Source organism: Urocitellus parryii, chromosome 8 (assembly GCF_045843805.1).
Source record: "Urocitellus parryii isolate mUroPar1 chromosome 8, mUroPar1.hap1, whole genome shotgun sequence".
Lineage (NCBI taxonomy): Eukaryota > Metazoa > Chordata > Mammalia > Rodentia > Sciuridae > Urocitellus > Urocitellus parryii.
The window spans coordinates 21,829,979-21,853,392 of record NC_135538.1 but is presented as its reverse complement, the minus strand read 5'-3'; the positions used below and the strand labels follow the sequence as shown (position 1 = coordinate 21,853,392).

General features: G+C 37.9%; 1 protein-coding gene across 4 annotated transcripts in view; it reads left to right on the top strand.

The window, feature by feature from the left end:
• Positions 1-23,414, top strand: part of Phactr2 (phosphatase and actin regulator 2) — a 136,171-nt gene that overhangs the window by 95,007 nt on the left and 17,750 nt on the right. For 3 of the 4 annotated variants that reach the window (XM_026397600.2, XM_026397602.2, XM_026397599.2), the window contains 4 exons: positions 2,261-2,316; positions 7,434-7,495; positions 10,155-10,292; positions 21,718-21,798. In XM_026397600.2, coding sequence (XP_026253385.2) covers positions 2,261-2,316; positions 7,434-7,495; positions 10,155-10,292; positions 21,718-21,798 — 337 coding nt within the window. Of the gene's footprint in view, positions 1-2,260; positions 2,317-7,433; positions 7,496-10,154; positions 10,293-21,717; positions 21,799-23,414 lie in introns of those variants that run through there. The other variant, XM_026397601.2, reaches the window with a different exon arrangement.

Here is a 23,414-nt window from a genome sequence, read left to right as displayed (position 1 = left end):
TGCATGGTAATTCTATTTGGAGATATATATAAAAAGGAAATATTCCAGAAGGATTTTTTAAAACCATGTTTATAAAGATACTTATTATAAGCTTACTTATATAGCAATGAGAAAACAAACCAAATGCTCAAAAATGAAGGACTGATAAAAAATATTGTGAAAAATTGACCCCATGCAATCCCATAGGGCATCGTTTCATCAAGGATTCCTGGAGGTATGGGAGCCTGGGAATGGAGGTGTGTATTTGTGGTGGATGGATGAAAGCTTCCCATCCCAGGTCTAGTCATCCAATGGAGACAGTACCTCTTGCTTTTGTGAATTAGGACTCACTACAACCCCCCAAATTCAAAAGCCTTTGTAAACAAACACAAAGACTGTATGTATACAAACTTTTAGTGGAGTAGAATGTTTGCCATTATTAACATGTAAATTTTACAGAATTGTTTTCCAACACACACAGCACATCTAATCCCTGTCATTCAAAGATAACTCACCCACAGGTCCAGCCTTAGGAAACAGACATCAAAGCCAAAGGCCACAGATGGGAATCCTGACTCTAGTGTTCACTAGGCAAGTTAATTAATACCTCATTTCCTCATCTATAACGTAGGAGCTGGCTGCTACCTTGCTAAATCGTTGTGAGGACTCTTGATAGTACACGTTAAGCACCTAGCACAATACCTGGGACTTTAAAAGTTTGAATGAAAGGTGGCTGTGATTGTCTTTATGATTTACTGTTTTCATGGATGTATAGTCTTGAGTAACCATTGTGTGGGGGGAAAGAATCAGGAAGGTTTAATTCTTACAGGACAGGACAAACACCTACCTTCAGGAGACTGATTTAACCATTTGCAGGGTTTTAGTAGCTGGAGAAGGAAAGAAAGGCATTGGGGAAGGAGGAAACAAGCTTAAGTACAAGAGGGGTGATACAGGTGTGATTGGATACAGAGCCCAATATACTGGTAGCACAGGACACATGGGTCGGAGGGGAGCATGAAATATAGTGCAGTGATGTCCCCTGGGTTCTTTTGTGGGTTCAGTTACTCAACTTAGTTTCAAGGTAGCTCTGATAAAGATTAATTTTTAACAAAAATTTTAATCACACATTTAAAATGTCACTAATCTCATTTATTCATCGTCTTTCTATGAGAGTCATAACATTTCAAATTAGTCATATATTATAGTAAAATTACCTTTCAAGTATATTAGTCTAAATTGTACAAACTTATCCTACATCCTGAGGAAGTTTTTTCCTTACTAACAACAAATTAATCATAGGAATAAGACTGAGAACAAGGGATTTATGAGGATATACTGCTCTCATGTACAAATAGATAACTCCTAATCCCAAATGAGCCTTGGTTATCTTAAAGGCAGAGGAGAAGGAACAATATATCTTGAAGATTACATTATATGTAAATATTCATTTGAGGTCCCGGAAGCAGCGTTTCACTTAAACCCCTGTGCAGCATAGATTAAGTGATTTCTAAATGGGCATGAACTCTTGAGCAGCAGCTAATTTTTAGACTTGAATGACCGCATGTTAATTAGGCTGTCAGCTAAACTCTTGTGGGAGATCAAAACGTACAGTGGTTCTAACAAGGCTTCACCTAACTGTCCAGAGGTGGCCGGCCACGCATCATGGCTGGGAATCATGGCTCCCAAAGACTAGCACCCAAATTCATTCTGTTTCATTGATCTCCTGTCCCCTTGGACAGTTTCCTCTGCATGCTCAAAGCTGGATGACACCACCATGTTTTAAATTCTATCCTGTAGAAGAGGGAAAGAGAAAGAAGGGAACACACTCAGTCATTTTAAGGGTAAAAAGAAGAACTTACAGACATCATCCAGCTCACACTCCATAGCAGAATTCAACACTCCACGGCAGAATTCAAATCACATCCCCACACTTGGCTGCAGTCCAGGAGACTGAGGTCTGCAGCCAGGTACGCAGCTAAAACTTAGGAAGTTCTGTTCCTCAGAGGAAGACAGAATGGATAATGGGGGTAGTTATCAGTGTCAGCCACAATCTGGGGTCTGTGAACGGGTGAAAAGGACAGCTTTATTTCATAGCTGTGAAAAATGTAATTTTTTAAATGAACCACACCATTATGTATAACTATAAGTCCTAATAAAAGCATAACAGAATGGATTTTTTATTTCTCAACTAGTGATAAAAACAATCTAGCTTTGTTTCATGTTGCATCTCCATTAAAGGAACCTCGTTTGTAACCTGTAGTGTATTCTTCTTGTCATCTAGGAGACTCAGCCAGAGGCCCACAACTGAAGAATTAGAGCAAAGAAATATCTTAAGACGTGAGTATCCTCTGCTGTTCAGAAATTCCTTGTGTACTCTTTCTTTAGACCATCCACTTGCAGGGAGGCAACCATCACATATTAGTTTACTACTAACTGACTGGACAGTCTATATATGTCCCATCTCTATGTAGCTGTTCATGCATTTAAGAAATAATATTTTAATTTTACGTTTCCTTTGATGGCATTGAGTCTGAGAGCCTACAGACTGGAATCATGGCAATAACAATTGTTTTTAAGGAAGATGGAATATATTCCTTATATTCTTCCCACCAAATATTAAGTGGAAGAAGTGCTGTAGTGCACTGGCAAATAACTGTCAAAGAAAAGGCCAAAGAATCCACAAGGAAATGAATCAAGCCTTCCCATCTTACCATTAATAATACACATTGTTGCTAGGCTTAACAAATTACTTAATTTAAAACAAAATTTTGGTCAGAGGACTTTTGCAGTGCATTTCATTTTCCTTTGTTGTGATAACTAACTCTGCTTCCCTCTTGAGATATTTATAGTTTCTTGGCCCTTAAAGAGTTCTTCATTCATTTTCCTACTTTATTTTTCCATTTTATTTTTCTTTCTAGTCTTTTTGACAGGATAGTATATGGAACTCTAATAGAAACGGGGTTTGTGCTGCCCTTGTGTATCGATGTGCTTACTAACTTCAGAGAGTTCAAAAATGGATATTTTTAAATGGAGCCTAGATGCAGTTTTATTTACTAACTACAGTTTCTAAAAGCTTTTTATTGTATGAAATATCAAGGAACAGGGATAGATAGAACTCCGGATAGTAGTGCAATACTAATGAGCTGCTGGTGAGAGAAAGATCCTTTTCAACCAGGCTTACAGAGTTCTCTTGGCTTGCTGGATGACCTATACTCTCCAGCCTAAGTTATTTTCTTTTCTGAAGGAAAGATTTTTGTAGCATATTTATACTACAGTTGCCATAGCTAAAGCAACCCAACAATAAAGATGTAATATAAGAGAACTACATCCTCCGGTCTATGGGATCTTTTTCTTATGATGCTTTTCTTCTGGTTGTTTGTAAGCATAACTGGAATAGAACCCAAGAAAGGATATAAGTGCCTATCAGTGTATAGAAGTGTCAGTCTGAAAGAAGAAAAAAAATATGGCTAGAAATGGGTAAATTTGGGGCTGGGGTTGTGGCTGAGTGGTAGAGCACTTGCTTCACATGGTTGAGGCACTGGATTTGATCCTCAGCACTACATAAAAATAAACAAATAAAATGAAGGTATTGTGTGTATATGTGTGTGTGTGTGTGTGTGTGTGTGTGTGTGTGTGTGTTAAAAAAAGAAAGAAAAGGATAAATTTGTGTTTTGACCTTTTGGAAGAATGATGAAAACAACATCTAATTTTGACAAAGAAACAAAATCCCAAAGCTTCACTGTTTTCAATAATAGGTTCCTGGGAAGCATTTGTTGAATCAAGTTTTAAATAAACTCAAATGCAGACTGTAAGCTCCTAAAACCCAGAGATTAGGTCTCCCTGGATGCCTGATGCAATACCTAGAAAAGAAAAAAAAAAAGGCCAAGAAAATTCTGGGTAATTCTTTCCTGCTCCTGTAAGACTAATGTGCCAAACCACACTGGAGTTTGGTTATTTGAGGAACTGTTTCATGGATCCGGAAATTTATTGCATGTTGATCTTAAGTGCTGTGTTGGCTTAGTACCCTCTGTTTTCCTGGAGGTTCGGGAAAGAGTGAAACACCAAAGTCAACTTCAGATTTGACTCCAGCTCTTTTTGCTTCCTTCTAAGTTCGTGTTGATTCTGGAAACAAAAGGCACATTTCCAGTCTGGAGAGGCTGATAACTGGCTCATGATCTCCTGACACAGGATGCTATGGCCAAGGGAAGCAGACAAGAACTGGTAGAAGTTCTGTTCACCAGTTTTCCCAAGCTTTCCACTGTAGTCACGGGGACTGAATGGCTTCATTTGCAAAACACTCTCCTCAGCCCATTGCTTCTGGGTTCTTCCACACTGTCTGCTCTTGTTTGTATGTTTTACCCCCGGTTTTCACCTCCAGCAACAATGACCATCTGTTCCAAGAAAAATCTATGTGTGATGTGGTATTGTTTTTAAGACACATATTTTAACTAGGTGATCTTTTCATGACAGAGTAGGAAACTAATTCATAAAACATTCAACATTTCTCAGATCAGAAACCATCACTGCTCTAATAAGCAGGAGTGAGCTGACAGTAAATGCTGATAGCTTTCATCAGAGTCCACAGGACAAGTTATGTCCCATTTCTTAGGGTCATGTCCCATTTCACTCCTTCCTTGATTTCTGTTCACCCACTGATCCAGCTACATACATACATATACACATTTATATGCCATATATATTACGTATACCAAATTTTTATGTGTACTTTCATTTGTTCAAAATACTCCCATGGAAGCATGTATAAAGCAAAAAGAGGAAAAAACAACAAAAAAAAAAATGTGGCTTTTTTTTTTTAGCTCATTTTGTCTGAATTAATGACTCAAGAATATAACAATACTCCAGTTGCTGGTATTTCTGTACTTTTCTTTCTTCTTTTCTTAGCTCATCCATAAAATGCTCAGGCAACTCCCACTAGCCAGGCAGTTTCCGTAGTGCCCACTGCTCTTAGACCCCAGGCATTGTTTGTGTGTTGATGGGAAATGTTTCCTGCGGCTGTCTGAAGGGTGCGCCCCTCTGCTCTGATGAGAGGTACTGAGAGCAGGATTTATCAATAAGCCCCATCACTTCCTTCATGAATTCCCCTCTGTTTGTTTAAAGTGACCAGGAAAGTTTACATTTTGCTCTACAATTAGTCCTCTGATGAATCAAAGAGTGAAGGAAACATGCAAAAAACATGGTGACTTTTTAAATACCAAGCTTAAGGCTTAACCCTGACTCTTTGCAAGAGATTTTACAGTGACTCTTCAATAAGATGCAGAAGAATGATCTAGTTGGCTTCCCTCCACCTCACCCGCTTCCTCTAATTTCTTTAGAAGTACAGTTTCCAACGTGGGAAACGTAAGGAAGCCAGTTCCTGATGTCAGAAAAGAATTCCCAGATGGTAAAATCCTGTTTACTTAATTCCCCAACTGCAACTGGCTTTCTTTAAAAAAAAAAAAAAAAAAAAATCACTGGCTGTCACCTAGTGGTACAATGGCCTTAACTAATATTCCCTTCCAAGAAATGTCATTTTATGTATTAAATGAAAATCACAGTATGTTAGCTTTGAGATGTATTAGATTTTAAAAAAAAGTCTTTGAAAAGTACCTTAAAAAAATATAGCATAAGGGCTGGGTAGGAAGAGTTGACTAAAATGTCCTAAGGGTTATATTTTTCTTTTTATTAATAATATTATCAAAGCTCTCACCTTGTAAAACTCTGGTTTCAATCACATAAACCACAAGTTTTTCATTTGTCTATTATGTATAATTGATAGTCCACAAACTTTATCCAATTCATATAAGGCAATCACTTGAACCTATGTTATATTGTAAGAGTAAGTATACATGCTTCACTTCATTATGAAAAACCTACAGTGCATTCATGGTAAAGAAATTAAATTGTAATCAAATTTGTTTGGTACTTATAGGACTTTATGCATTTTTTGTCCTGTGGGTGATTTCAGTTATATTCAGTTATACTGTCTAAATCACCAGACTGATCATCTTTTTTCTTACAAATTAGTATTTCAGAAGAATGTAGAAACCTTTTCCTATCTAAAGGAGGAAAATTCATAGAAATACCCTGTTTAAATTGGGGGTATAGCTCAGTGGGTAGAGTACTTGCCTCGCATGCACAAGGCTCTGGGTTCAATCCCAGCACCACCCAAAAAAAAAAAAAAAGAGGGAGAGAGAAAGAATTACCCTGTTTATTTAACAAATATAGATGTTGCAAATATTAAATGGTAATATTTTATTCATGATACAAATAATCTTAATGATGGGAAGTCTATTTGAATTCTTAAAACAAATATAATTAAGGCTGGAGATATATAGCTCAGTTGGTAGAGTGCTTGCCTCACCTCACATGCACAAGGCCCTGGGTTCAATCCCTGGCAACACACACACACACACACACACACACAAATGCATATTTTTTTCATAGATTTTTCTTCTTTAGCTTTCTAGTTGATCCCTTATACAATGTGACTTTCTTTCCATTGAATTCATGACATCACTTTCTGAAAGATGATCTTTGATAAGCATTAGTATCTAAAAAGTAAAATCTGTGTTTACTTGTCCACCAGAGGATGAGCTCCAGGAAGCAAGAAAGAAGTTCCTTAAATAAGCACCCGATAAAAGCTGAAAGGGTGTTTGTTTCTTTAAAACTTCTGAACATTTTTTAAAATCCCATCTGTTGGACAGCATTAAGTTGTACTACTTGGTGAAGCACTACAGAAAGAGAAGACTCTGGAAAGTTAAAGTCACAAGAAAATAAATAATTTCTACCCACAGTACACCATAACCCCATTCAGAACATTCTGGTTTGAAAGTAAAGCCCAAAGAAATGCTTACATTCAGCTTCTATGGAAACCAAGGAAGACAGATCAAATATTTTGGTTGGACTTGAATGGAAAGCAGCAGTTCAGACATGCATTGGATGGTTTTAATTTGCTCTTTTAATATGTCTCAGATTTTTTACATAAAGGCCAGATCCAGAAGTAAAGTTTTATCTGAATTCTGGTAAATTGTGCTTTTAAGCCCATGAGATGTTCAGCAATAGAAGGCTTTCACCAGATTCTAAGCACTCCTAGGGATTTTCAGAATAGAACAAGGAATCAGGAAGTAAAAAAAAGTTAAAGTTAGTAATAAATCCTGCAAAGGAAAAAGTTATATATACATATATGCATGTGGTGTGTGTGTGTGTGTGTGTGTGTGTGTCTGTGTCTGTGTCTGTGTCTCTGTGTGTGTGTGTCTGTGTCTGTGTCTCCCTGTGTGTGTGTCTGTGTGTGATTGATCTTTCTGCAAAATCTTTTGACAGCTTTTTAAAGATATCAATGAAGTGTTCAACCAGTATCAGGTAGATTCTAGTAATTGTGGCCTGGTAGACTTTTCTGATTGTAAAATTATCTGTAGTAACTAAATCATTTTGCTTTTCCCCCCATTCATAAACAGAAAAGAATGAAGAAGAAGAACAAGAAGCAAAAATGGAACTTAAACGCAGGCTCAGCCGAAAGGTGATGACAGTGTGGCTGCTAATGAGCATTCATGTTGTGGGATATACGGGATATACTTTGTTGTTTGTGTGTGTGTTTTTTTAAATATATATCCACTTTCTTCAAATCTGATGTTGAGGAATAATTATTCCTATTAGTCTACTAAGTAATTGTAGACACTAAAACCAATGCAATGTATATGAAATGAATTCACTTAAATTTACATGTTAATTTCAAAAGGTTATTAATCAAAGGTTTTTAAATTGCATTTACTATGAAAAAAATATATTCTGTGTAAAAATTTAAAAATATTTTTAAAATACAAAGAGGAACAAAACACTGTAACTATCATACAAAAATCTGCTGTTCCGAGAACCATTATTAACACTTAAATGTATATATTTCCATTTAAAAAAAAATAGTTTTAAAAAATGCTCACACTTTCCATGTCATCTTGGAAATATTAAAAAAGTATTTTGTGACTATGAAGATTTGCCACTATTCCATATCAGAACTGGGTAATTTACTATGTGAGCTTGACTGTCCAACAGTCTGTTTGCCAGTACTGCCCAAATCGACAAATGGCTCTAAAACTCAGAAGATTGTTTCCACTTATTTATGAAAATATAAATCTGATTCCAGAGCCATCACTCTTTTTTTTTCTGTGTTAAAATAATAGTATTTGGAGAAATTAAGCACTCTCCAAGTATGTATTTCATTATAAATCCTTGTAATAATTCTTCAGATATACTTTTCATACCTGGAAAAGGGCAGGGTGTCTAAAATATGGCACCACAGTCAAGTGTGTGGCCTGACCCACATTTTTGAGGGCTGGCTGAGGAGTTCAGAGCAAAAGCATTCTAAGGCGGTTCAGGAAACACTCCACTCCTGTGGAAAAGTTATAGGGACTGGATTTGGAAAGTTTTAGGTTTTTTTTCCCCTTGCAAGAAAATATCCTCAGTTCATTTCTCTGTTTTTTTTCCCCCTCAAAGCTTCTAAATGTCAAATGGTGCTCAAGCTGAAAGACTCTTTAAATTTAATTTCTAGGGATGATGATGCTAGCATTCAGTGGCCCTTGAGTTACCAGCCACAGACAAGGGGGGTCGTCCCTCTGCATTGCTCTGGGCTCAGTTCTGGAATACATAGAGCCTTTTTTTCAATCCACCTCGGCCCCTCCATGAAGCACCTCCCCACCTTTCCCCACCATACAGTACTCCCTGCCATAGGTTGAAAGTCATCCTGTAAATCCTGGGAGCTACCCCATGACTGGTACAGTTCTCATGGGAAGACTGAGTGGAGAATTTCTGATCTGTGTGGCCACTGACCAGTGGACTTGCATTCTGACCAGTCCTCAGGCACAAGGGTTTCTTTTCCTCCTTATTTCCATCTGCTCTAGAAAGGCAAAAATACTACAGTATAGATTATGTGGCGTCTCAGGATGCAACCACACCACTTTGATTATTCTCTCCTTTATCCATTGCCTGTCAGAGCTGCATGAAGTCAGGAGCTACAGTTGCTCTATCCCAGCTCCAGTGAGCTCAGGGTGTGGTTCCAGGCCTTCTGGAGTCCTTGAATCCTTGCAGTATTAGAGCTCTAATGCAGTTCCATCCCTGGTTTTTCTCAGGAGGAAACAGGACCAGGAAAGGGCCTGGTTTTTCACTATAGAAGCGCAGACACAGTTCTCATCCCTGAGCCAAAGCAAGTAAGGAATGTGTCCAAAGAGGAGAGTGTCTGGCTATACACAGAGTACCTAAAGTGAGGAAAGGTACTGAAAATAAGCCCTTTAGGTATAATAGAGGTCTAAGTCCATCCTGTCTGGAAATACTATGAGACCTCCAAACTGGAAAAAGTCTCCAAAGGCTTTGACTCTCAATAGCAGAGAGCAGATAATGCCTGTCAACCAAGGGCTAGGTTTCATTCATCCATCAGAATTGTTTTGGTCTTATTCTTGGGATTTTAGAAAGGACCAAGAAAGGACAGTAAATATCCACAGGGTTGGCAAGATTCATCATAATTATAAATTTGAATTGAACAAAGACCATAAGGAGGAACTCGGTGATGACAGGAGTCATGAAGGCTGCTGGCAGGGCAGTTCTCCAGCAATGCTCCCTCGTCATCTTGAGTGTGGTCTTTATGGCAGGGGATAAATGTCAGCATGAGGGTCCTTCTGTCTAGGGGCTGTGCTGTAGGCAGACCCTTTCTCCAGACTGCTCTGTGTCATAGATTTGTGCATTTCTGAATATATAGGTTTGGTGTAGTAGGGGCACAGATTTTTATTCTCATTTCTGAAAGTGTCACCGCTTTTGTGTAGGCTACTCAGCCACCAACCCAGCCATCCTGAAGCTGGGTTACTATCAGGTCTGCATGTTCCTAGTATGGGTGACAGATAAACCTTTATCGCCATGCCAGACAAGTTGAAGGAAATAGTATAATGCTCATGTTGTCAAAGATGTGACCTATCTAACAATGATGATTTTTTATAGTCCCCAAAATTAGGGCACACTGCTTTCTAGTTCTCATTACAAATTCCCGAGATGATGCTGCCTTTTTTTTTTTTTTTTTGATACCTGAAAGTGACCTTATTTAACCATAACTTTGAAGTGTTCTCTATAGAAAACTTGCCACCATGAAGCAATAAATGGTTTACTGATCTCCACTTTTTCCCTCTTTCCTCCTGCAGCTCAGCCTGAGACCCACAGTGGCAGAGCTACAAGCTCGAAGGATCCTGCGGTTTAACGAGTATGTAGAAGTCACCGATTCTCCCGACTACGACCGCCGGGCAGACAAGCCCTGGGCCAGGTTGACACCTGCAGACAAGGCAAGACTCTCAGTGGTGTTGGTGTTGATCACACTGCTTTCCCCAAAACTCCGTATTCACCCCCCTTCCACTTGGTCATCCTAGGGGGCCAGATCTTAATGAGTAGTCCAACAGTTTTCTGTCTCTGATTATTTCAACTGCTTAAATGACGTATTTAGTAATAGTAATATAGTTCTTCCAAGTAAATCTCAAGGAAAACTAGTCCTTGGTTACCATATAACCTGTCTTCATTCAAACCTGGATGAACAGGGCTTTCCCAGAACCAGGGTTTATCCTTTCTCTTAGAAAACATAACTTATTCAATTTATCATTCTAAAGAGATATGTGAACTATGGAAAACTGGCACACTTCTTCTATAAATGGCCATAGAGTAAATATTTTTGGCTTTATTGACCATACAATCTTTCTTGCAACTTCTCAGTTCTGTCATTTCAGGATGAGAACAGCCATAGACACTATGTCATTGAATAGATGTGTGTGTATGTTCCAATAAAACTTTATTTACAAAGACAGGGAGCAGACTAGATTCAACCCACCAACCACACCCATGAAATAGCACCTCTTTGTGCTTGGGCTTTACCTCTTGCTAATTATTCCTGAAGTTAAACCTATTTTTTGTATGTGTGTTGGGCATTAAGGTTCCACTTCTGGGAAATGCCTTGTCTTTTGCCCATTTTCTTTTGGGTAGTCAATTTCTTGTTGATTCACAGAGGATTTTCATGTATTCCAGTTATATATGTTGCAAGTAAATATGTATCTTCTCCCATTTTTTGATATTTCAACTCTGTTTATGGGATCTTCTGATGAAAAGGGGATGCCTTAAGATCGTTGTTTCAACAGACTTTTTAATGGCTTATGATTTTGTTTCTGAAAATAATGTTTTCTCTCATATATGGAACCTAGATGAAAATAAGGGAAAAGTGGGGGATCCCATGAAAATAGAGGGGATATCAATGGAGCATTAAAAAAAGATTGAGGGGGAAGGGAGAGGGATGGGAAAAAAATGGTGGAATGAAATTGATCAAATTATGCTAGTGCACATATGAATATTCCACAGTACATGTCACTTTTATGTGTATTTATAAAACACTTATTTTTAAAAAACTATAAATAAATAGAAGGAAGATCAGTAGAGTGAAGAAAGGAGGCTGGGGAAGGAGACACACCAGGGACTGAAACAGAACAGATTATATTCCAGGCTTGTATGATTATGTCAAAATGAACCCCCAATATTATGTATAACTAAAATGTACTAGCAAGAACAAAAAGAATTCTTCCCATTCTAAAATCATAAATATATCCCCCATACTGTCTTCTAGACCTTTATTGTTTTGTTTTTCACATTAAATTTCTTTATTTACCTGGAATTAATTTTAGAGGGGAAGGGGTAAGGTGTACTTCTAGCTTTGTTGGTAATCTCTTTTTTATTTCTTTTCTATGTTACAGAAGTCTCCCTATATCTAGGGTTTCAATTGACTAATAATAAATAATATTAAATGGAAATTTCCATGTTTTAAATTGTATACTGTTCCCAAACAGTAACATAACAAAATCTTGATTTGTCCTGCTACATACCACTACTTCCACCCTGGATGTGAATCATCCCTTTGTCCAACATATCCTTTCTGTATACACCTGTTAGTCACTTAGTAGCCATCTTGGTTACCAAATCCACTGTCAAGGTTCCTCAGTGCTTGTGTTCAGGTAATAGAATGATTATTCTATTTTATTATTAGTTATTGTTTTTAACCTCTAACTATACCCCATTTATCAATTCAACTTTATTTATCATAGGTACTATGCATAGGAAAAAACAGTATATGTTGGGTTCAGTATCCATGGTTTTAGGTATCCAATGGAGGTCTTGGAACATATCCCCCACAGATAAAGAGAGATTACTGTTTTTGCTCTTTTTTTCCCTTCCTTCTAAATTTTCTGGCTTTATTTAACTTGTTTGTTTCTAACTTAAGTTAGAGACCCTATATAGTAAGATTTATCTTCTTTTTTTTTTTTTTTTTGTACTGGGGATTAAACCCAGGGGCATTTAACCACTGAGCCATATCCCCACCCTTTTTATATTGCTAAGTTGATTAGGTCTAAATCTTGCCAAGTTGCTTAGGGCCTCTCTCAGTTGCTGAGGCTGCCTTTGAATTTGGGATCCCCTTGTCTCAGCCTCCTGAGCTGCTGGGATTTCAGGCGTGGCCCACTGCACCTGGCCTTCCTTAATTTTTAAAATAAACACTGGAGGTTATAAATTACCCTGTATATCAGGGGTTTGCCAAGTTGGCTGCATAATGGTATCATCTGGGGAGTTTTAAAAATGAGGATGTATGAGGAGATCCTGATTTAATTTGCCTGGGGTGTGGCCTTATGTATTAGGATTTTTAAAGTATGTGGTCAATAATTTTAAATGTCTTTATATATCTTTGAAAACAATATGTGTTCCACAGTTCTGGGTGTGGTATTCTAAATATGTCTATAAGGTCAAGCTGGTTAGTTATTCAGATTTTTCTATCCTTATTTTTCTGTCTACTTGATCTGTTAATAAGACAAGTTAAACCTTCTACTATTTGGATTTTTCCCCTTTCTAATAATTCTATCAGTTTTCATTCCTGCATTCCAGGTGTGTCATAGGTATTTAGGATAACTATATTTTCCTGACAAAAACCTTTGTTATGAGATTGTATCTCAAGAAACGTCTTTCATTGTAATATTTGTTCCATTTAACAGTATGTTTTAATGAGATTTTCAAAATTAGTTACATTAGACTACCTTAGGACTGACTGTGAATTCTGGCTGCAAACCTGCATGTTGGCTGACATGGATTCAAATTCTCAACTAGCATCTATACTCACACACCCCTACCTTACTTATTGAACATCTGTGTGCAGTTTTCTTTGCTGTCCTTGGAGTATGCCATCGGTCCCCACTTTATACAGGGAGGATTATTTGACTTAGGCAGTCTCTTGTCTTCTACATCTCAGCAGGCTGCAAAATGACCTCTCAAGTTCACCAGGCTTAATACACCTGCCCTCAAGGTTAAGAACAGTTTCATAGTTTGTCTACTTTATTCTCTGAGCTTCATCATCATTTACCCTTTTTTATCAAAATAGTTTTGGCTGTTTTAGAAGCTCTAGGATGCATTGAAAACAATTTTTTTCCTTTTCTTTTTTTTTTTTTTTTTTTTGATGGTGTTGGGGATTAGAACCCAGGGCCTTGTGCATTTGAGGCAAGCACTCTACCAGCTGCGCTATATCCCCAGCTGAAGACAATATTTTAAATGCTACATTTAGCATGTTCTTTTCAATAAGAGGATGAATCAAGGAATCTGGTGTGCCGTTCTGCAAGAAATGGTGTACACCTTTGTGTGTGTTTTTCTTTCATCTGTGGACCTTTGGCTACTCACCCCTCATTTAGTGGCTTCCAATTGGCCCTGCTCCAGTCACTGTTCCTGTACCAAAAAAAAAAAAAAAAAAACCTAAACCTAGTGGTTGAAAGCAGCAACAATAATGAAAAATATTTCATTGTATTTTTCAGATTTCATAGGTTGAGATTTGGTCAGGGGTCAGTTGGGCAGTTTCTCTGCTTCTCCTGAGGTTGACTGAAGTCACTCCATGTCATTCAGCTGACAGATGGGCTACTCTGGACTGTCTAGGATGGCTTCTCCACTGTGCCTAGTGTTGCGGTGGGGATGGCTCAGAAGCTGGGCTCAGCTGGGGCTGTCCACCAAACTACCTACCTGCACATGTACTCCCACAGTTGCCAGGCTTCTTACTTGTGGCTTCCCCCAGAGCCAGTGTTCCAGAGCCAGGTAAAAGCTACCTGGCCTTTTTTGATGCAGCTTTACTTCCACTACATTCTGTTAGTTGTAGTCAAGTTATAAGGCCAGCTCAGATTCAAGGAAAAGGGAATTGGCTCTACCTCTAGACAGGGAAAAGGCAAGATCATTTCACAGAAAAACATGTGCACTGAGGGTATTGTTTTAGCCACCTTTGGAAAATATAATTTGCTACACCCCCATTACCAGCTGTCTTATTACGCAAATGCTGAACTCCAGAAAGGCAGGAAGGGCCAGGTAAATGAATAAAAATATCGCAACAGGTGTAAATTGTACAAGCAGTGAGAATCCAAGTGATTAACGACCCTCATATAAAAACTACGCTTTTCATACCCTAGAATAGTTTTTCCTAATGCTGGTTCTGTTATTGGGAGATAAAGCTCATTCATCTCAAACTATAATAGAGAGGACTTTATAAAAATGTATTGAGATAAAAATATGTTTTTTGTGTCAGATCCCTAGGCTGCAGGGGACATGGGCTTGGTCAGGGTTTTCCTGCAGGCTTAGTATTTTGAAGGCACAGAACTTTTACATCTCCCCTGCAGATCCAACCCCAAGACCCAGAGCAGAGCCAGAGCCCTTCCCTACTCACAGGGGAGACTCATTTGCTTCTGACATTTCTTGCATTTCCCTTGAGACTTTTTAACATGTAAAGGACATTTTCAGAACTGGATTTGTGTGTGTGTGTTGGGGGGCGGGGGGTTCCATAAGTGTTTTCTAAAAGAATTTATTTCAGGTAGAATTTTTAAATTTTATTTATATAACAATATATATTTAATTATATATTGAATATATATTTACATATTTGATTTAATTATATATTTAAATTATATATATATAAATTAATGGTAGAAAATAGAAAAGAATGCAACAATTTAATATGCTGTTTAAATCTAGTATATTATACAAACACAAGTGATTTGTGTTCATTGACAAACATCAGAATATCCAAAAATTCAAAAACAAGAGACTAACAATTAAAATGCACATTAGTGTGTGGTATTTTTTTAATTGGTGCATTATAATTATACATAATAGTGGAATTTGTTATGCCATATTTGTACATAGTGCATAGTATTTTTAATAATTTCAAAAAATAATATTTTCTACTTAACAGAAAAATAAGAATAATGAAGTATTACTTATGGCCCAGAGATACTAAAATCATATAGCGTTATTATGTATTTTATTTTAGAATGAGAATAACACAGGCCAATCATTTTTACAGCAAGTTGTTCTGAGTTTCTATTGCTTTTTACCTTAAAATAAACCACTTCATAATATACATTGATCAGATTCTAAATAATGTATTTTATATAGTAAGTTAATAGGTGTAAAATTTGTAATTTAACTATTATGTTAAAATGAGTTTTATATTTTAACTTTTGAACTCTATATTTTATTTAAAAAAAAAAACAATTATAAGTAAATATTTTCCATCTCTGCTCTCAAATAAACACACCTGCCTATCTAAAACCATCCTTCTCTTTTAGTGCCGCTTTCACAGCCCTATTAAGATTCTGCCTTGTGGGCTGGAGATGTGGCTCAGCGGTAGTGCGCTCGCCTGGCATGCGTGCGGCCCGGGTTCGATCCTCAGCACCACATACCAACAAAGATGTTGTGTCTGCCGAGAACTAAAAAATAAATATAAAAAAAAAAAAAAATAAAGATTCTGCCTTGTGAGCCAGGCAAGGTGGTGCACACCTATAGGCCCAGCTACATGGGAGGCTGAGTTGGAGCATCACTTGCGCCCCCAAGTTCAAGACTAGCCTGCGCAACATACCAAAACCCTGACTCAAAAAGAAAAGAAAAGAAAAACAAAAAAATAACACCTTGCATTTTTAAAAATCAGTAGTCAATCAGTCAATCAAGTTAATGCCTCTTCTGTGAGATTACTTGGCAGGATGCTGTGCGGAATCTCACCAATCTGGTAGTTTGTTAAACTCTTCATGCTGAGAAAGAAGTGGTGGGAGAGTGCCTTAATAATTATAAGCTTTATTAGTTTAATTCACCTTTAAAAATAAGATTTTCAATTTTACAATATATGTGCTTAGGTGGAGCACTAGAAATAGATACAGGTACAGTAAGATAAGATGGCCTCATTTCCTGCACTGAAGGAGATAAATGAGCCAGCCCTAAAATGATGGACAGGTTTTCTTAGTACATTTTGTATTACTAGTCCATAGAACCACAGACTAATTAATTTATAAAGAAAAGAAATTTATTTGGCTCATAGTTCTAGTTGCTAGCCAGTCCAAGATAGAGAGGCCACATCTTTGTGCTAAATCATCCCATGGCAGAAGGCAGAAGGGCAAGGGAGCATAAAACAGCAAGAGAGGGCAGAACTGGCTTCTTAAACAATCCACTCTTGGGATAACTAACTCATTCCTATGATATCAGCACTATCTATTCATGACAGCGGAGCCCTTTTAATTTAATCACCTCTTTTTAGGCCTTGCCTACCATGTTGGCTTGGGAATTAAATTTCCAACACATGGATTTCAGATAACACCTACAAGACACAGGGAGAGCAAGAAAAGACCATCCAGTAGGCTCACTTGAGTTACCATCCCCATGGGGTGGAGCATGGAAGATCCAGGATGGAGAGAAGACAGCCCACTTTGGAGCTGGGCAGCTGGGTGTGATTCTTAGCCACTTGTTTTCTGGCCAAGTTGTTTAACCCAAGTGCCCTCACTAGTAAAGCAGAGTCAATTATATCTATTGAGAATTACATGGAATATCTGTCTTGACCCAACTCATCAGTATTACATTCATAATCAGTATTACATTTATAATCTTACCACTATTACATTCATAATCAGGTTTAGAATTGAAGCTTTATACCCCATTGGTGACATTTTCATTATTTATTGAAGCCTCAACTTATAGTCTAGTGTAAAATTTTCTAGTGAAAGAGAATGCAAATTTTTTCAGATGATACACGGATTTGCCCAGTGGGTCACTCAGTAATGATTCATTAAAGCCTTTACATGTTAAATATGTTAAATATTCCCCCAGACTCTAGGGATACAAGGATGAGCAGAACATACTGTCTTTTCAGGAAAGCACTATCTACATAGGTCTTAGGAAAGACTGAGATTTTAGCCCTCTATAGTATAGTCTTTGGCCAGTTCTCATTTGCCTTGGTAGCAAAAGGTAGTCTGTTTACCCTCCCATGGCATTGAACTAATGAGTAGTCAAGAAGTCCACTCTGTGCTGCACATCAGAATTCTATTGGAAAAGTTAAAGCATATCAAAATGGAAATTTTAGTTAATTCTGGTCTCACATCCTTGCTATTTGAGAAGGTTGCATAATAGTCAAAAAAAAATCTGCTGGTGCTTCTTGTCAGGATGCCCCCTTAACTGACGGGCTGATGAAGCAGAACTGTTACTACTCACCACAGGTCAATTTTATACCTAGTTTTAGTCATTTTCATTTCCTTTTTCCTTTAATTCTCATTATACCAAAAAAAATTTTTAATATTTTTTAGTTGTTGATGGACTTTTTATTTTATTTATTAATCTTATGTGGTGCTGAGAATCAAACCCAGTATCTCACACATGGTAGGCAAGCATTCGACCACTGAGCCACAACCCCAGCCCCATAATACCAAATTTAACTACATATCTGGTCTCAGTGCTATCTCCTGGTGGTTTTTGGTTGTTGTGTCTCTCAGTGACTTCCCATGGTGATCCAACCCAGCACCGTTTGTCCTCCAACCCCACTATTTCAGCCCACGTTTTTCTATCTCATATCTTTCAACAAAATCAGTCCCATTTATAGTTAAGTGAAAAGTATTAGGGCTAAAATCTAGTTTCATTTGTAAAGAAGAAATTTAAGATTATGTACATGCATTTCACCAATAATAAAAAGTCTTAATTAATTACTTTTTCCCCTCTTTTTTAATCTCTCTCAAGAAATCATTCTCTTTATTAACTCCTGGACTTCATTCTTCAGTGAATTTTTTAAAATAAATATTGCATTTCTGCTATGTCCTGTAGCTATATCTTTCTGATATATTTCTCTACTAGACCCTGCAATTTTACATAACATTCATTGCCACATCACTCATATAACTGACTTATGATTTCTAATTACAAGCCAGCACACAGAACATGAAGATCTGAGGCAATTATCTGGATGAATTAGGCTCATTTTACTGGAAAATGTGTAGGGCTTGAGGCCCATATAGGGGACCCATCCTTGTCACTTAGTGCACACTTGATCTCCAACAGGTCACATGAGTGTCTAGGCCTCTATTTTATCTTCTAGAAGATAAAAGTTATAGAACAGGATTGACGTTAACCACAGCTTTGCAACAAACAACCCCAAAGCCAAGTGGCTTAAATCAACTATTTTATTTTGCTCACTTGAGGTAGGATGAGGGAACATCCCAGCCCAGAGGTTTGTTTCTGATGTGCATGGCATCAGGTAAAATGCTAGTGCTAGATTCCACTTCCAGGAACATGTCTGTGCCCTCTGGCTCCTTGGTGCACTCACTTACTGTCTCATCCTCCCCCCACTCCCCTCTCCACCACCCCCTGTCTACATAGGGTCTCATCCTCTAAGGCCTTTCCTTGTACCTGGGGAGAGTAGTCACATGTTTTTACGTGATAGCTGGCTTCTAAGAAGCAAAAGGTACCAGGCTAAGAAAGAGCTACACCCGAGACTGACAGACACAGTATCACCTCAACTGTGTCTTGTTGTCCAAAACAGTTATAGGACTCACCCAGATTCAAGGCTGGAGAGCAAGACTCCACTCTTGATGAGGAAATGGAAAGGTCACATTACAGATGAGAATGTGGGGGTGTGTCCCTAAGTGTTTGGCTCTCTGCATAAAAAAGCGTGTGTGTAGATATATGGTCATTAGAGAATTGTACATTTTATTAATATAAAGGATGTGTCACACACAATTTACAATTGTGCTACTTTTTAAGTTCCATATCCTAGTTGATTCTCTCAGAATGCTTTCATTGGTCTTTGCCAAACTCTTAGAACAGTAGGCAACCTACTGCTGCAAGTGAGGACTTTGTCTTATATATCTTTGAGTCTTCTTCAGTGACATCTTCTTGAACTCTAGTATTTAGAGTATCTAGAAATTTTAAATGAACATTTGCAGGAGTCTCTGCCCCTATTCAAATGAAAATACTTCCTTTCAAAGAAGAACTTCTTTTAGATGTGCATTGTGACTGGGAATGGAGCATCTTCAGTTTTTCCAGCTTCTGGTTCTAGGAATCAATTTTTCTATAAATGAAAATGAAGGCATTATAAGTCACAGTCACAAACCCAAATAATTTATTTATGAATGCCTCACAATAATGACATTATTGATAGCTTTACAGTATACAAAGTACTTCCAGATATGTCCTTGAATTAGTACTCATAATATTGTGAGGAATTCTCATTTGAATTTTCCAGGTGAATGTCATAGTGTTTTCTATCACTATAACAAAATACCTGAGGCAATATCTTATAAAGAGAAAAGGTTTATTTTGTCTCACGGTTGGGGAGGCTCTAGTTCAAGATCAAGTGACTCCATGGATACGGGCCTCTGGTGGGGGCGCTAGATGGCAATGGAGAGTACTATATGGTGGAGCAAACCACTTACATCATGAACCTGAAAAGCAAAGAGAACACAGGCCAGAGTCTTCAGAGGCAGAACACCAGTGATCTAAGTACCTCCCATAAGGCCCTGCCTCCTAAAGGTCCCAAGCATCTCCCAATAGCATTACCCTAAAGAATAAACCTTTAACACATGGACCTTTGGGGAACACTTATTCAAACTGCAGCCATGAGAAAACTGTGGCTTGGGAGCAGAGTGACTCCCCCAGGGCCACACTGCTACTGAAGGAGCAGCCAAGTCTAGAATCTGTGTCTTCTGACTTCAAGCGTGATGCTTCTCACATCCTCTAGTGAGACCTCCCATTTGGAGAAGAAATTTAAAGTGAACATTGGCAGGATTCTCTGCCCCTCTTCAAATTAAGATACTTTCTTTCAAAGAAGAATTCCCCCTAGATGTGAATTGTGAATGACACGGGGCATCTTCAGCTTTGCCAGCTTCTGGTTCTGAATCAGTTTTTACAGGCAGTGAGAAAAACAGCCGTGTCGGGGAGGACACAGGCCCACAAACATTTCTCTGCTGGCTTTAGCGCTTCCAGAAATCAGTAGTGTGAATTATTACCACCGTTTCCACACCCAGATTCCCCATAGAGACTACAGGGGCTGAGGAATGTATTTGGGGAGAAGAGAGGTCTGTGTCAACAGGATTTACACAGAACACTGGAAGGCACATGGGCGGGAAAGCTTGTGGATTTCACTGTGATCCGTGGGGGGAGAGGGCCCTCCAGGCTTTCTTCTGTCTTCTCCCTCTTCTAAAATTCATTATTTTCCAACCACAAAACAGATTTTCTTATCTCTCAGCAAAATCACTCTCTGTGATTTATATTGTCACTCTGTGTTTTGACTGAAGAGTCCATTTTTTTGCCTAGAGGTTTCAGGAGTGTTTTATTAGTACTTTAAAAAAAAAAATGAATAAGACATTCTTCGTAGAAAAAATGAGGAAATAAAAATAATCAAAAACTTGAAACCCCAAATCATGCGCCATCCAGTCACTGTTCGTTAACGGATAAACTAAAGTTAACATTTTGACGACTGTCTCAGCTTTTCGCTCTGAATGGCATAAGCATCTCTTTGTACACCAAAGTTTACATGGCACAGGTTATGTGTTCTTTAAATAGTAATGCATCTTATTTGATATTTTCCTTGAGTTGCTTTGCCCACTGTGCTGAAATTTCAAGTTCTGTTTATCTAAACTTTTAATATTAAAGAATAAATAGCAACTGCTTTCCCAGTAGCTCTGTGGCAGCTCGTCAAAACTATGTTATTGTGGGCGGTAATAAGTGCAGAACTTTCATAGGAATCTGATACTATTTCTCAGAAAAATCTCATGCCCAGCACTTTCTTGTGGTCGTCGAGGTGGGGGATATTCTGTATGACTCATGGGCTGTGCCATGAGTCTAGCCAAGGCTCCCCTCCCCACCCCCCGTTGTCAAAGACACTTGAAGAGGTCAGTCCTGATTTTAGTTTGGATTTACACCTTAAATATCCCTCATCTGAAATGCTTGGGACCAGAAGTTTCTCTGGTTGGGGAATTTTTTCCTACTCTGGAATATTTCCATACATATAACGAGATATGATGGAGACGGAGCCCAAGTCGAAACACAAAATTCACTTATGTTTCTTTTACACCAAGCCTCAAGGTCACTTTCTCCAATATCGTTACCACACTTGCCTTTTGCGACGATCACATGAGGTCAGATGTGGAATTTCCCACTTGTGACATGGTGTGGGCACTCCAAAGCTTTCAGATTTTTCATATTTCTAATTTCAGATTTTCATATTAGGGATGCTTGACCCATAATGTGATGTTACATTTATTATTCTACCTTTACCTCATGGGAATTAGGAATCCCTTTGTCCCGGCCATTCCTTAAGAGGATGTCTGTTTCATTGATGCTACATAGACTTGGAGAAATATGGGACCCAAGTAATAAGTTTACTTGCCTATTTTTTCTTCTCCTGTTTAGGCAGCCATAAGGAAAGAACTAAATGAATTTAAAAGCACAGAAATGGAAGTACATGAAGAGAGTCGACAGTTTACAAGGTAAGTAGTCAAAATGCAGTGTACCATGCTGAAGATACTTAAGATGGCAAATTTTTATGTTAGGTCTATTTTAATCACAAATAAAAATTTTAAATAGTTTTAGCATAAAATCTTCTCATGAAGATTTCTGCTTCTCCCACATTCATCCTTGTTTGCTTTCACTGGTGACCTAACAGCCAGTATGTCAGTTTTGAAGATATGATAAGATTATGAATAACACTGTAACTAACCAGGCTGAATAAGAATTTCTAAAATTAAATATTTCTTTTCCCTTTCAAAGAAGTCTGAATCATTCCTAAGGGCTACATTTTGGTTCCCTTTTTAGTTTCATTTTCTGGGCCAGAAAACAAGTGTCAACAGTGTTCATTCTGCTTCGGCTTTTAAAGTTCTATGCCCAGAACAGATGCTGGTGACAGTCAGTGTGGGCACATATGTGTCACCTTGGGCTCACAGTAGACATAATTTAGGATAGAAACTGAATTTTCAAATGATACAGCTTAGCATGGTAATCCAGTTTTTCTGGAACCACAGAGGACTGTTAGGTTAGATTCCCATTATTTTTTTTTATTTTTTAATTGATTTTTTTAAAAATAAATGACAATAGAATGCATTATAATTTTTATTACACATATACAGCACAATTTTTGATATCTCTGGTTGTATATAAATTATGTTCACACCAATTCGTGTCTTTATACATGTACTTTGGATAATGATGTCCATCACATTCTACCATCCTTGTTAACCCCCTGCCCCCTTCCTTTTTCTCCCACTCCTCTGCCTTATCTAAAGTTCATCTAATCCTCCCATGCTCTCCCTCCCTACCCCACTATGAATCAGCCTCCTTATATCAGAGAAAACATTCGGCATTTGTTTTTTGGGGATTGGCTAACTTCACTTAGCATTATCTTCTCCAATGCCATCAGTTTACCTGCAAATACCATGATTTTATTCTCTTTTATTGCTGAGTAATATTCCATTGTGTATATATGCCACATTTTTTTATCCATTCATCTACTGAAGGGCATCTAGGTTGGTTCCACAGTTTAGCTATTGTAAATTGTGCTGCTATAAACATTGATGTGGCTGTGTCCCTGTATTATGCTGCTTTTAAGTCCTATGAGTATAGACTGAGGAGAGGGATAGCTGGGTCAAATGGTGGTTCCATTCCCAGTTTTCCAAGGAATCTCCATACAGCTTTCCATATTGGCTGCACCAATTTGCAATCCCACCGGTAATGGATGAGTGTACCTTTTTCCCCACATCCTCGCCAACACTTATTGTTGTTTGTCTTCATAATAGCTGCCCTTCTGACTGGAGTGAGATGAAATCTTAAGAGTAGTTTTGATTTGCATTTCTCTGATTGCTGGAGATGATGAACGTTTTTTCATATATTTGTTGATTGATTGTATATCATCTTCTGGGAAGTGTCTGTTCAGGTCCTTGGCCCATTTATTGATTGGGTTATTTGTTTGTTTGTTTGTTTGTTTGTTTGTTTTGGGTGGTCAGCTTTCTGAGTTCTTTATATGAGATAACAATTTAAAAAGAGAAAAGGTGGATTTTGACCCACAGTTTGGGATGTGTGAACCCATGATTTGTTGGCCCCGTTGCTTTTGAGCC